The 14,769-nt window shown below is 45.0% G+C and overlaps 1 protein-coding gene across 1 annotated transcript in view; it reads left to right on the top strand.

The window, feature by feature from the left end:
- The window catches only part of AGBL1 (AGBL carboxypeptidase 1), a 241,343-nt gene that overhangs the window by 24,986 nt on the left and 201,588 nt on the right, over positions 1-14,769 (top strand). Inside the window, exon 5 of the mRNA XM_077829336.1 lies at positions 8,720-8,757. Within this exon, the coding sequence (XP_077685462.1) occupies positions 8,720-8,757 (38 nt within the window). The remainder of the gene's footprint in view (positions 1-8,719; positions 8,758-14,769) is intronic.

The following is a 14,769-nucleotide window of genomic DNA, read 5'->3' as shown; positions in this document are numbered from 1 at the left end:
AATATCTTTCTGGGACCTGATTTCAGCCTTTGGAGGTGGTGCTACCTATGCGCTGTCCTGAAAAAGAGCCACTGGTGCTTTGTTTGAACATGAATCAAAATATATGTCCTCGGCAATGAGTAAAATCAGCCCCTCCTCTGATGAGAGATGTATTCTGGGGGCTAAGGGACTGGATGGCTCAGAGACCACCTGATTCCCTCATGCTTTGTATCACGCATACAGGTGTAGTTGGATTATGTGGCTATGAAAGAGACAGAGAGAGGTGCCTGAGCTGGGACTCTTTGCAGCATCCCTTTGTAAAGCCCAGTGATTCTTCTTTTCTGCCAAAAACAAACTTATTGCGGCACCAACAAATACCCCAATGAGGGGTGGGTGAGAGGCAGGATTTATATTGGGAGGCATGGGGGATGAGAGAGAATGAGCATCAGTTTAATCCCTGCTTTCTGGGTCTCATTCTTCTCTGGCATTGGTTTTACACTGGTGTAGTTCATAGGTTTATGGCCAGAAGGATCAGTTATGATTATCTAGTCCGACCTCCTGCATCGCACGGGACAGAGATCCTCTCTTAGTGACATCTGCATCACGCCCATAACTGTTGCTTGAGCCAGGGACTATCTTTTAGAAAACACTTTGTGACTTTAATTCACCATGGTACAAGTGAGAGAAGAATCAGGGTTGTTGTCCGCTGAAGGCAGTAAAAGGGCAGGGGCCCAGTATATTTTCAGCAGTAATGGGTGCTTTGTGCTGTTAACAGTGACTTGGCCTCCATCTATCTTCTGTCTTCATCCTTTTCTCTTTGATTGTTAAAACCCATAGAAACCCATAAAGCTTCAGAGAAATATTCTTTAAATAGGCTTAATTTCTGTATCACTTATTTGTATGCAGGATCTCTTGCTCGCTAATTACATCCAGCAGAATGGCTAGAGTCACAGAAAAGATGTGATTTTTTTTGGATGAAATATAGAGCTCCCTCTAAAAAAAAAATCCTGGTAGCTGGAACTGAAGCAAACATTAGCGAAGAACTTGTGGGTAGAGTGTGAAGAGAAATTAATGTTCAGGGCATCTTTGCCATCCTTCGGCATTCCACCAAACCCACATCTGTGCAGAACAGCTGGAGCGCCACCTGCTGATGTCGAGGGGGTTATTGCAAACTGTAAGCAGGCTGGAATTAAAGAGCTCATGATGATGGGTGTTTATGTGTCAGTCTTGGACTAGCATTGGCATGAAAATGCCAACAGCAGCTGTGGCCTTGCCCAACCACATTTCCAGGATCCATAAATCACTGTTTTTCAATCTTTAAACCAAATCTCTGTGCAAGTGCCTGCACATTCATGCTCAGTATTGTTGGGCCACCAAGGAAATGATTATTCAAGGCATTTATCTCAGATGAGATCTACCTCTTGTACAAAGCACCTGTCGCCATGGTGTCTAAGTGACCCTTGAAGCTAAGCGCCATGTATCTAAATGACCCTTAACTGTGAAACTGTATTTTTAGCAGGATGCTTTGCTGACTATATAAATCCTGAGAGTGAAGCATGAGTCCCTCGGGTTGACGATAAAATACAGCCTGACAATATGTATAGCTTGAGTGTAGTTTATTCCCTTCACTTCTCCGGGAAATGTGCTTCGAGCCAGATGATTGTTTGTAGCAGCACCCAAAGGGCCCAATCAGGATCAGGACCCTCATTGTGCTAGGTGCTGTATAAACACACATGACGGGGCTGGTCCCTGCCCAAAGAGCTTGCAATCTACACTCACTTGTTGCATCTTGTCTTTGTGTAATGAGCAATAGGAATGGGGAGGGGGAGAACAGGAGGGGGGCCATGATAAGATCACGCTGTACGCTAGCTATGTGCAGAACCTCATGGTTCCCAATCACCTTTATTTTCTTTCAGTAAATCCTAGGAATCTCCATTAGCGCTCTACTTAGCCATTGTCAGTGTGAGGTCTTCTCTAGGCATCATGGCAAAAGGGAGTCTGAAAGAGGCATTTGACCAACTAAAGGGTAGAGGCTTTATGCACTAGTTTGAGGTAGGTGTCCCATGTGTAAGCATGGAAAAAGCGCAAAGACGCCCATGGGAGAGGTGGACAGGTGGGTGATTAAAGCTGTAGGAGTTGGATTTGCACAGATCTCTTGGTTCGTTCCCTGCCTATCCAATCTTTGGCTTCCCTGCCGTCTTGGAGCAGTTTTAAGGTGGTTTTGAGATTTGGACACCTACCCAGTGGAACTGGGCTATGAACTTTCAACTCATTTCACCCATGCCATCAAATAGCCTTCACATAGTTTCACTTTTCATTTTCAAAGTGCTGTACATACATCTGTTTAATCCTTCGGTGTTTGGTTATGATGGGTTACTTGCTATGGAGTTAGATCAAAAGGGGATATTAAGGGAGCCAAACAGGAATGATAAAAGAATGACACAGATAAGAGTCCTTGAGAAAACAATGGGGAAGCTGTTTATTGGGGAATACCCTACCTGGCTTCACTCAGGCTCAGAATGGTTTCTTATCAAGGTTTAAGCCTAGGATCAAAAGGAGGATATCAAACACTAGAGGAACCTGGGCCTAAAAAAAGGTGGAAGTTGAGAGAGTGGTCAGAGTGTCAGCAAAAGCAAAAAGCTGGCGGGCTGGCAAGGAGACAGAGAGGCAGAAACAGCAGCAGGGGGCTCTGCTTCTCACAACCCAGAGATGGAGGTAACTGAAACGTAGCAAAGCTTGCAAGGAAAGTTTAAGGATTGGGTAGAGGCAAATATGCATGTAGACCTTTATTGTTATTTTTGTTTACTCTTCCCTCTGTGTGCTTCCCACACATGAATACATAACACTTTGTTTTGAAGAAGCGGTTGCTGTGTCACTTTAACCACCTCGTTGGTCTAGGCCAACCCTCCAGGATTGAAAGATTAATTTTTAATTAAAGATTATGTCATGAGATGGTATCTCCAGGAATTCATCCAGCCAAAGTTGGCAACCCTACGCTGGTCACAGATTGCCAGAGTGAAAGGCCTTACAGATGCCAAACCAAGCTGGGCCTGTGGCATTAATACAATTGGTGAACAAGGGAGCTGCGGCCCAGAAAGTCAGGTTAAGAGAGGGTGGACCATGTGGTTCCACCCAGAGTGAGGTGCAGGTAGTCAAGGTTGTGCTCAAGAAGCACTAAAAGGGGTTTGTTTCATACCTATGACACTAGTATGAAGCACAGGTGAATTATCTCTATTTTAAAGATAGAGGGACTGAGGCACAGAATTAATCAACAGCTTGCCCAAAGTCACACCGTCAGTTAGTGATGGATGCAGGCAACGCAGTGGCCTGGATCTGCATGGGTGACCTAGAAATAAAACTTCTTTTCTTATTATTCATCGTCTGGGGTGCCCAGTTGTGCTGGATAATCCAATTTTTATTTGGCACACAGAACAGTGGCATTCTTTCTTGGTTGTTGTTTATGGTTCCTACACTGAATTTGCAAGAAGCATTTGTCTATCTGGTTAAGTTGTGCTCATGCCCAGTTATCAACCCTGCTGATTTGGAAGCACTTCAAAGCCCTTTATTCTTCAGAGTGGCTGTCTCTGAAGCCATTGAGGGGTTTTTTGTTACAGCGCAGCATTTATTATTATGTCTTTTAAGATAGGGCAACTTTAGTTATACATTTTTTACTGAAAGGTATAAATGAACCCCTTTGGGAGGGTTGTTTTTTAAAATCCAGTGTATGATCTTAGTGATTTATTGCTGCAAAGAGCAGATAATCAGTCGGCAACATCTGGACAGGTCTGTAAGGCTTTTTTTTTTTTTTTTTAAATCTGTTCTTTCCTGAGACAAATGTAAAGTTTTGCACTGGGCACGCTATCAAGTTCTCTGGTGTAGCATGTGCTCACGGCTTCATCTTTCCTGAGCTTTACAGCCTTTCCCTCCTGTTCGTGTCTTTTTTGTTCTCTCGCTCATGCACGGTTTATTTTTCATTATCCTTTCATTTCCCTTGTCCCAGGTTCTTCATCTCATTATTTCTTCTGATGCCAGAAAAGGGGCTGTTGGTTTACCATATGGTGTTACTAGGTGACTGTGTCGTACCAACACCGGTTGTCTTGCTTGCTAAAGTTCTGTCAGTGTATCAGTCAGCTTGCCTATCCCTCACTGAATGTCCTTCCCTCCCCTATATGACTTTCGGTTGTGTTTCTTTCTTTCCCCTTAGAATGTTTTGGGTGTTTGAAATTGTTCATAGCCCCAGATATTGATTATATTCTGGGGAGGCTTTGCCAGGCATCAACTCAAAGACACTCTCTCTTTTACTGGTTTACATTCTCATGGGAAATACTGGACTTGATCCTCCACTAGCATAAATCAATGTAGCTCCATTGACTTCAATTTATCTGAGCTGAATAACACCAGCTGAGGATCTGGCCCAATATCTTTATTTTCCAAATGTCTTTTCTTTACTTTGCTTGTGTTGCACCTAAATTTAAAATGTCTGACCCTATATGGAGTACCTGTAAAGTACACGCTATACGACGCACAACAGACTATATATTTCATTTTCTAAAATCCTTTTGATAGATTGTGGTTTTTTCAGAATGGAAAATGGCAAGCTTCATTCTGCTTAAGTATAATTACATTCACACACACACACACACAAACAAACAGGCACCAGCTGAGTTCGGGCCTGCTTAGGTTGCCAGCCTGGGACTCAGGAGACACAGATTCAAATCCCTGCTCTGCCACAGACTTCCTCAGTGACCTTGGGTAAGTCACTTAGCAACTGAGGTGTAGAGAGACTATGTATAAAACAGGGAAAGTAGAACTGCCCTGCCCCATAAGGGTATTGGAAGGATAAATGCATAAAATATTGTGAGGAACTAGATGCTACTGTGATGGCGGTCCTACAAGCACCTTAGCTAAAAGGAGAGCAATAGTCACAGTACAGACATGTAGTAAGAGACATTCCCTGCCCTGAAGAGGGAGCTAACATTCTAAATAGGCAGGAGAGACACAGGGAGGGGAAGGGATCAGCAGTACCGGCCAGGTAAGAAATGGATTCTATGTGCACCACTGGAAGGGATACAACATACAAATATTTATTCTGGTGATCGTGAGATGGGAACTCCTCCTGGATTATTGAATACGAAGGTGTCCTCTATATCAGTGCAGAAGTAATTTTTTGCTACATTTGGAGAAAGGTCTCAGATTTGACTTCTGTGGCCAGTGCCGTGAGGGATTAATTGCCATAGAGCAGGCACATGGGCAAAGAAACATGGGCCTCGGTTGTCAAAAATGACTCGTGATTTGAGGTGTTCAACTTGACGTGTGGTGAAGGGGCCTGACTTTCAAACAGTGCTGGGCACTCACTAGCTTTTTGATTAGCTTTACTTGGAAAAGGGAGGTCAGACAGCGTTTGGCAGTTTGCAATCTCCGGCACTGAGTGATAAATTTCAGTATTGCCTGGCTTAGGTAGGTGCTGACAATTTGTGTTAGTCAAAGCCCCTCTACCCTCTTTCACCAACCAGGAGGGACATGGTCAGATGACTGTCGGTACTTCCAGGGTTTCTTCTGGTGGGAAAGGGCTTGCTTCTTCGGGGGAGGGTGCACACTGTGTTTGTGGCTCTGCCTTCAGCTGGTTACACTAATTGGCTTGTGAAGTCCTCCCAGAAGTAGGTGATCCTCTGTGGAATGTGATGGTTCCTATTAGTGGGAGGTACTGGGCTTTGGGCCCAAGTGAGGTCTGGGTTTAGATGGTGATTTACTGCCCAGAAAAGTGTGCAAAACAAGTCCCTGCTGCCTCTGTGGCAGAGGGGAGATTGGCTCTCTCTGACTCTGACATAGCAGTGTCATAGATCTGTGGAGGTTCCTTGTGAATGTTCGATGCTTCTCTTTAGATAAGCCCCCAAAAGTGCATAAGTGCATCCAATGCCTATTGGAACTGCCCCGACCTCTTAGGTCTGCCGGATGGAGCCAGAAACACTGTGGGTACAGCTTTTCTCATGATATTCGGGGTTTTGGCGTCTGGTTCAGGAATCACCCAGGAAATGCAGAGGCCAGTGCACAATACATGCATACACATAATATCAAACCCCAGTCATGACTCATATTTGGATCTGAGTTCTGGATGACGGTTTGAGCTGGGCTGAGATTTGCTTGGAAGTTGTTTTCCTAGTCCCTACTTGAAAACTTGGGGGAAAGGCTAGGTAATTAGTGTGAGCAGTATAGCCCATTTCAACAGGTGGCAGTCTAACACACTGAATGGTTGCATGTCACACTGAACACCTTCCATCAGCTGCCTGGCTGCTGTCTAATTCCTGCAGAAGTGATGATGACTTTCCTGCTTTTTAATTGGTGAGACTTTAGTTGCAGAAATGCTACCATGTTGGCTTTTTTTTTTTTTTTTTTTTGCCCTGTTTGCTGTTGGTGTGTCTGACAGATTAATTCTCACATAGGTAGGTTTGTAAGGGAGGTTGGCCTGGAACATTAGGTGCTGGCAGGAGTCGGCTCTGGAAGCTTTCATCTTCTCAGCTGTTGAGTGGACACACGATAAATAGTCGTTTGGTGAAAATAAAATATTTATTTTCTGCTGCAGGATGATAATTGGCTCAGTGTGGAAGTTAAAATGATTTATTTGGGGATTTGTTTATAAAGAGATTATATTGTAATGAATCTGTGGGCATGAAGGGCCTTATAGATGTAGTTATCTGAGATGCTGTCGGCACCGGAACTTCTCAGCAACAGTGGGGCTGGAGGTCTAGTCCTCCTGCTCCAAAAGCATAGGCTGATATAGGAGAATCTCTTCTGCTGCTAGCTGTATGGGGCCTATGCTACACAGAGAAGCAGCTCTGATTCCATACATTTGAGAGCAGAGGTGCATATACCCACCAGCCATGTCATCGCAATATGAAATGGGTGACATACTGAAGCATTTGATTGTCCTTACTGTGGTTTTCAGAGTGGGCACAAATTGATCCAGCTCCTGTTTAAAAACAGACCCACTCACCAGCTTTGACTTGGCAGCCTGCTGGGTCAGTGAATTGTTCAACCTCCTCACATAGCTCACCTGGGCACTGAAGCGCATCTGGTTCTGAACCTGAGACTCCTTAACTACTCGCTTTCTCCCTTCTCCTAAAGCACTGTCAGCCCAGCAAGAGCCGGTGGAACGCATTAGTTGGTATTTCCCTGTGAGCAGAGCCAGTGCATGTTGGTAAGGTTTTGTTTTAGTGAAGGCAAGCCAAAGTCATTGCTAGGGAGAAGAGACAGCAATCAGGACAGGGGAGGGTAAGGAGTGGGTGGGATTTGGGTTTCCCAGTGGAGGGTAAACTCTGATAGAAGTTTAGTCCATTGTGGCATCTCTGCATCTTGAATCTAGCACGTGATTGCTCTCCTATCAGTGACACTCTTAGGTGAAATGACCCGTTCGTTCTTTTGAATTATAGAGCTGTCAAAGGCTAGCAGCTGGGAGCTTCGGCAGTGATGGAAGGTCAGAGACAGGGCAGAGATGTGGGGACATGAGAGGACTGATGGATGTTTTCATGCACTCCCCATGTGGGTTTGGGACAGTTGCAGGGAGCTTGGTTTGACTACATTGGCACACTTAGCCCTTTGTGCAGTGACTGTATGTGTATGTATTTCATTGTTTCCCTAAGGAGAAGGAAACAGTTAAAGGGGAAAATCAGGAGTGTCTCACTCCATCTCCCCCTTCTGCCTGTATTTATTTAGCTGGAAAAGAACACACATCTGAGCATGCAGTTTCACGGCTGGCACCTAGTGAGGCATAAAGGTCAGTGTCAAGAGCCCTCAGCCACTGTCAGAGTGTAAAAGGCCCTTTGTCAAAGTTCTCGGTTTTACAAGTATATTTTGTTACAATTTTGTATCTGTTGCCTATAGAATCCTGAGCTGTGTGGGATTGCTCACCCACTGAAATACAGCTGTCTCTGGGTGAGACACAGCAGCTGTTCTGCTACAGCAAAGTTACACAATTTCAATCGGGGAAAGAATCGAGAGGCAGTGTTGTCTAGTGGATAGGGCACTCATCTGGGACACAGGAGGGCCTGGGTTCTAGTCCCAGGTCTGCCACAGATTGAGCTGTGTAGCCTTGAGCAAGTCACTTCACATCCACCTACTTTGTCTATCTAGATTGTAAACACTTTGGGGCAGGGGTTCTCTTAATATATGTTTTTTCACCACCTACCACCATGGGGCCCTGATCTTAGCTGTGGCTACTGTAATACTAGTGATTGATAATGATAAAGGGAGATGCCGTTTTTCTTTTTAAATTGACGCCAGAGGGGGGAATGTTTAGTTTAGCAAAATGAAATGTCTTGAGTTGGAATTTGGCCAGAACCCTGGAGCTGACACATCTTATGATGTACATGTGTCTGATGACCCAGGTGGCAGAAATATATCCCCGTGTCTGGTCTGGATTTGTTCTGAGTCAGTGATGCAGACAGAGGGCTCAAGGGAAACAGTTCAAAGACTGAAGACTTGTCTCATTTCTTTTGATAGGTGGGTGTTTGTTTATTTTTAATGGTCAGTACAGATTAACGTAATGTTGAGGCTAGGGAGCTAATGCTGGTCTTGTTGGATAACTGAATCAAACACAGAGAGCCTGATCCTCAGCTCCATCAATGTGAGTGAGGTCCTGCCAATTTGTAACAACTGGAGATCTGACCCAGAGACTGGAAGACCAAGGTTAAAAAAAATTATTGAAGAAATTGACACTATTTCTCCATTGTTTTTCTTCCTCCAGGGCTGCCACTGAGGTTCTAGCAGCTTTGCTGAAATCAAGTAAGCGCCTTCTCTTTATATTCTTACTGACCTACCTGTCTGTGCTGTGCACCTAGATAGACATGTCCCATTAGGAATGGATACTTTCTTCTCCAACTCAATGTACCCACACCAGACACACACACACACAGAGCTCTGAAATGCAATAGACCAAAGCAATCTGTGTTGAGAAATGGGAGGGAACAATATGTAGCATTTATTGTATGTCTTGCCATGTTTCCCCCTGTGTCTCTATGATGATGCAGGTGGGAAATCATAACCTAGACATAAGGGTGCAAGCTCCTTAAGTGAAATGACTAGGATGGCAACTTGTTCTGATTTTTTTGGGACGAGCTTAGAAGAATTCTGCAGACTGTCATAATGACACCACTTTTACTTTATTCTCCCCCTGCTAGCATCTCAGGTCTCCACTTGTGCTTGAAGCCTTGCAGATCTTAAAGCTAGCCCTGGTACTTAGAGATTGCCTTGGTGTAGCCAAGCTCTGGCAGGGAGTATCTAACACTGGCAGTGTCTGGTCCGTGGGGGTTAGGGCTCTTTTAGCTTGGGTCCCCTTGTATGTACTCCTGGCCTGAATGTTCCTGAAGTGAATGTGTTACCCTTTTCTGCCTTTATCTCATCCAAAAACACTTAGCTTTTTATTACCAGGATTTAATAAAGCTTTGATTAAGAAAGAGTGCTCTACTATTGCAGACAATCTCCTCTCCAATAAATCACAATGGCGTATTGTTCTCTCTCTCTTCCCCCTCCTCCCCGCCCCCTTTACTCTTTCTCTTCTCTGTCCTTTTTGTGAGCATTAGGAATAAATGCATTTGTGAAAAATTGTAGGCCTGGAAGCAGTACTTAAATGAGCATGCTGCAATGGGATCATGTCTGAGTCACACCGGCTCAAGTGATGAATTCTCAAATAATGCTCTGGTATTAACCTTGCTGCCTAGATTTAAAAGTCACGTTATTGCAACGAGGAAACACCTTCTGGTTCAGATACTAAATCTTAATAAGGGGGTGATGGGGCCACTCCAGAGCTGCCTTCAACTTAAAAGCAAAATTAGCATTTAGAGAAGGAGGAATTCACAGAGAGGAGGGGAGCTGCAGGGAGCGTGGAAAGCTCAGTTGGCAACACAAGCCTTTCTGCGGCACTCCTGCTTGATGGTCAGCATCTGGGGCTGTGAAGGGAGATTCTGCTGTCTCAGTGGTGTTGATGGGACCAGGCTTCCTGTTCCAGCACAAGCTCCCACCCTATTTGCGATTGCACAACGTTGATGTGGTAACTACAGCAACCACTTAGTGGAAAAGTGACATTAGGAAAGTAAGTGGTAGAGTTTTAGCTGTTTTTAAAAAAATGTGATATAACTGGAACTAAGGAGGCTGAGCCAGCACCATGTGATCAGCTAGCTCTGCCCAAACCACCACCAGCGGCTCTGTGGTTCATCAGTGGTCCACAGTTGGAGGTCACTGGTCTAGACCATGATTTTGGTTTCTTCTCACTCTTAGTGTCTTTGGAGGCTACTAGAAGAAAGTAAATGTCTACAAGCATTAGGCACTGTTGTATGTGAGAATTGCTTGTGAAGACACAGGCTGAAATCAAACGTGGTGGACCTCACAGATGTGAAAGCTGTGGGCTTTGAGCTGGACGGGAGATGGAAACCCTGGTGCTAGCTGCAACGATGAAATCTGGGTGTGTATGAGCACATCGGTTATTCTGAGCCTCACTAAGGCCTTCAAAAGTGACCTGCTTGTGCTGCTGCACTGGGACTTGATCTTGCTGGGCATGAGGATGAGATCACCCAGAAAACAGAGAGGTCAAGAATGCATCCATTCTTGGTGGTCCACCTTCAGGGTTGCACTCAGTGTCTCCAGTTGGAGTGATTCTCTGCCTCTGGCTACACAGATCATCTTTGCAAGGATCTCTTAGGCCAGGAACCCTTCTCCTGCTTTTGGCAGGAAGTCAGAAGGAGAAAGAATCCCCTATAGTTTTAACAGGAGCAGGAAGATGGCAGTGCCTCTCCCTAATGTTTTCATGGTGATAATCTCCCTGCCTCTCAGGCTTCCTCTAGTCTGCACTGATACTTTGGCCAGCTCTGAGCAAAGGGCTACCTGTAAGCTTTGATCTGTGGCTGAAATCTCACCTCTCTCTGTCCAAACAGACACTGATGGGAACTGCTCACCTGCAGCTATTTAATACTGGGGAGCTATTGGGGAAGTAGCTGAGGGAGCAGGATCTGTCTGGGAGCCACAGAAGGCAGCAGAATATCAGGCCATTACCAGTCTGTCTGGAGCTGGGAAACTATCTTGACTGGTAACTATCTTAGAAGTGAAAGTACCAGGTTTGCCAGTGAAATGGCTGCTGGGATATCTCGTGGGGAACACCTGCTCACAGGTATGGAGATCATTGATCGTTACCGTCTCTCCTGCAGCACATGGTCCCCCTCACATGCCTCATGAACATGACCATGTTTCTCCAAGGTATTTGCAAAGGGACACCCTCAGCTTGAGGGATTTTGGAGGTGAGGCCATTCTGCTTGTTATTTTTATAGCCATATCCCTGCTCAAACCTGCCTAGGGCTCCAGTAAAGGATCCTGCTCAGGCAGCAAATGTGTGTTTCTTGAAATTGGTTCTTCACCCACAGCCGGTGGAAAAAAGCCTGCAGCCCCGAAACATGGCCAGAGAGAGCCAGGTGCTTTTCTTCTTGAAAATGTGAATGGAAAGGAATTATAGACATTTGGATGACTATTAATGTAGGCTCAGAAGCGTGTGTCACTTCTAATGCTGCAATAACGACTATATCTTTTCATAATTAGGATTGTAGATTACTTATACAAAATAGATTTTCCTCGCCTGACAATCAGACCATCTCACTCTGCACTTGGAATCTCAGTATTGCCAATGTCAAACATTCAAAAAATCACCAGTAAGGCCCCTGAAAACCATGAGATTGGCTTAAAAATCATAACGTCAAACATACCAAAAAGTGTGTAATTTTAATTTGCCTTTTGGTTTTTAAGCCTTTAGGCTGCACTCAAGGCTCATTTTCATATGTTACTCTGCAACCCTGAGGATACACATTTACTTTTTTTTAATATGAAAGCTGAGATTCTTCTATAATCACCTGACTCCAGGAGCTGGGGCTTTAAGGGAAATACCAAATACTGCAAGACTCATGGTAAAATCATGAGAGTTGGCAACACTGGCATCTCCTCACTGGCTTCCCTTGCTCACTGCATTGACTTTAAATGTCTTGCCTTTGCCACCAGCCGCTGCACTGCTCCACCCTGGCCTGCACCTTAGATCTTATTTCTTAGCATGTCTTTCTCTCTACCCGTGACTCTAGTCTTGACATCCCCTTCATTTCCTTCTCCCATACCTGCCTTCATGCTTTCTTCTGAGCAGCTCCCTTGTGCCCAGAATGACCTCCTAACCACTGTGTGCCAGGCTCCCACTGTCTTCTCATTCTGATGCATCCTAATGATTCACTATCTCTGTCGTGTCCACAAACAGAATAAGCAAACACAAATCCTGTATTGGCTCCTTCCTTTTTTGTTCCCATGCATCTTCTCTAACTGTCTACCTTTGGACGGTAAGCTCTGCAGGGCAGGGCCCTTCTTTTATTTGGGTCTGCGATGGGCTAAGCATGTTGTTGGCTGTTAGCAAATAACCATAGTTGGGAGGCTGAGTGTCAGGAGAGCATCAGTAATTCTTCTGTAAGGACTTGCGATTGAGTATGTCAACGCCCTTCACAAAATTAATTAACTAAACCTCACAACCCTGGTGAAGTGGTTTATTGGCCGTCTTGTACAGATGGAGAAACTGAGGCACAATGAGGCAAAGCATCATGCCCATAATCATGCAAGCTAGTGGGAGAGGTGGAGATGGAACTCTGACCTCCTGGCTCCGTGCCGAGTGCATTGTCAGAACAGCAGGGAGGGGAGAAGGGAATCTATGCTGTGAGTGACTCCATCCAGTGAGATCTTTTGCTTTGGTCAGTGCCGAATTCATGCCAAAAATAAAGTAACTCAATGCAATTTGTTGAGAGTGGGGGAAATAGTCAATCTAAAGAAACAGGCTCAGGCAGCTGCCTGTTTGGGACTGTAGGGTTAAACGGGGTAATTCTGAACATTCCTCTTGTCCCCCACCCCCATGACACAAGCCAACTGCCTCACCCCAGCACCACATGATGGTGCTGTTGTTATAGTTATCCCAGGTCCCATCAGTGCTTAATCCAATATTTATTTTTGGTGAGTAATTTGTTTATCAGCAGGTTATTTTAATCTAATTTTGGTCATATTTGTTATACCCGACTATCTGCACTTCCCAGTGTTAGCAGCTTGCGTGTCTTTAAGGAAATTAGCTGGAGCCAATCTCAGAGGCATTATTGAAAGGAGAGGGCTAGGGAAACAGACAGAGACCTTGCTGCATTGCTTGCCTAGTGAAATTGTAATGAGCACTTTAAAGAGACAGGCTGCGATGACCTCCTGAGTATGTCTCTTTTATCAAGAGGATTCTCTGATGCAGGCAGCAGTTATTGCAAATGACCTTTCCACCCCCTCCCGGTTTCCTCTCTCCTTATCCTCTTGCCTTACCTATTTCCTCCCAGCCATTCTTCTCCTTCCCTAGTCCTCCCCCCTCTTCCTCCCTCGTCCTTTATTTAACCACTCACACTCTTCCTTTCATGAAGGCATGAGGATTGTGTGCCCTCGAGGGGACACATAGGTTCCCCAAGAAAGAGAAGAAGGGAGTTCTATTAAGCAAACATTTCATAGCCTGCCCGTCAGGGATGGGTGTGCATCAGAACTGCCCATATTTTGTGGAAGGGTCAAAATTAGAAGCTGGATCTCAGTTTTGCAAGTGATGGCCCCACCTTTATAACAGTGTGAAGCAAAACCCTTGATCCGCCCCTTTCCCCCCTGAATTTCAGGATGTTTATAATCCCAGTTCCAGTTTTGGGGCTGTATTCTTGTCTCTTCTTCAGAGTATAGTCATTCAGTGTAACTGGGTAGAGTGAGGGGGGAAAGGAAGGTTGGGAATGGATGTCCCTTTCATTTCTACTCCCCAAGATTGTTCTTCTCTCAGAGGTTTCTCAATGCAGATGTACCTACTGTCCCAGAGTGGAAGGATGGTTTCAACTCCAACATGGATAGCTCAGCGCCCATCTGTATTATGTCCTGAAGGATGAAATAATGGAGTTGAGTTGTTGCATCATTTTGTTTGTGTCTCTGTTAGTGATGAGTTGGCAAATGAGGCATGCTTATCCTGATGGAAGGACTGTGTTTGTGTCCCCAGTGATGGGTGGACTTCAGAAAGTTCAGAGATGGAGTTTGGAGAAGTCCTTCAAATTTCTGGATCCTTATCTGAAGTCTCCAGACCACTTCAGTCTGAAAAACTGGATTGGAAATTTTGTGCAAACATTATTTCTCATGGAATTTCAACACTTTGGCTTTCATCCAGAAAATGAAACATAAGGGAGAAAAATTAAACCTTTTCAAATTTTAAAGATTTAATTGCCATTGGGGATAGTTCTGTAGCTTTGTGGGGCATTGATTTGCTCTTGCTTAATCTTCACATGTTCATGATGCAACAATGGCCAGTTAGTGGAGGGTTCTCATGTCATGCTATATCTTTGTGTGAGATACCATCTTGGCCAACATCAGGGACTGAAACAGGGACCTTCAGAGCTGAAGGCATGAGTCACTACAGCTGGAACTAAAGCTCATAGCTGAAACAGACTCATCTCCTGGGTGGACTGGGCACAGAGGGAGATGTGTACCGCATCCTGACCAGTGGGATGCATTTGTGTCCTCTGTCTTCTCACCATGGTGTTGAAACCTTAGTGACATTGCAGTCGGATGCAGCTGTTCCAAGAGACGAAATAAACATTGCATGTCTTTAAATGTCATCCCGCAGGCTGGGTGTGCAGGTTGTGGGGCAGAATCATGGCTGCCCCCTGAATACTGGGATGGGTGGAGAGTCACTCAAGGGTGGCAGGTTTGTGTAATTTTTGGTGGTGCCCAGAACAG

Source organism: Eretmochelys imbricata, chromosome 10 (genome assembly GCF_965152235.1).
Source record: "Eretmochelys imbricata isolate rEreImb1 chromosome 10, rEreImb1.hap1, whole genome shotgun sequence".
NCBI lineage: Eukaryota > Metazoa > Chordata > Testudines > Cheloniidae > Eretmochelys > Eretmochelys imbricata.
Note: the sequence above shows the minus strand (reverse complement) of the source record. Positions and strands in the feature narration are given on the sequence as shown.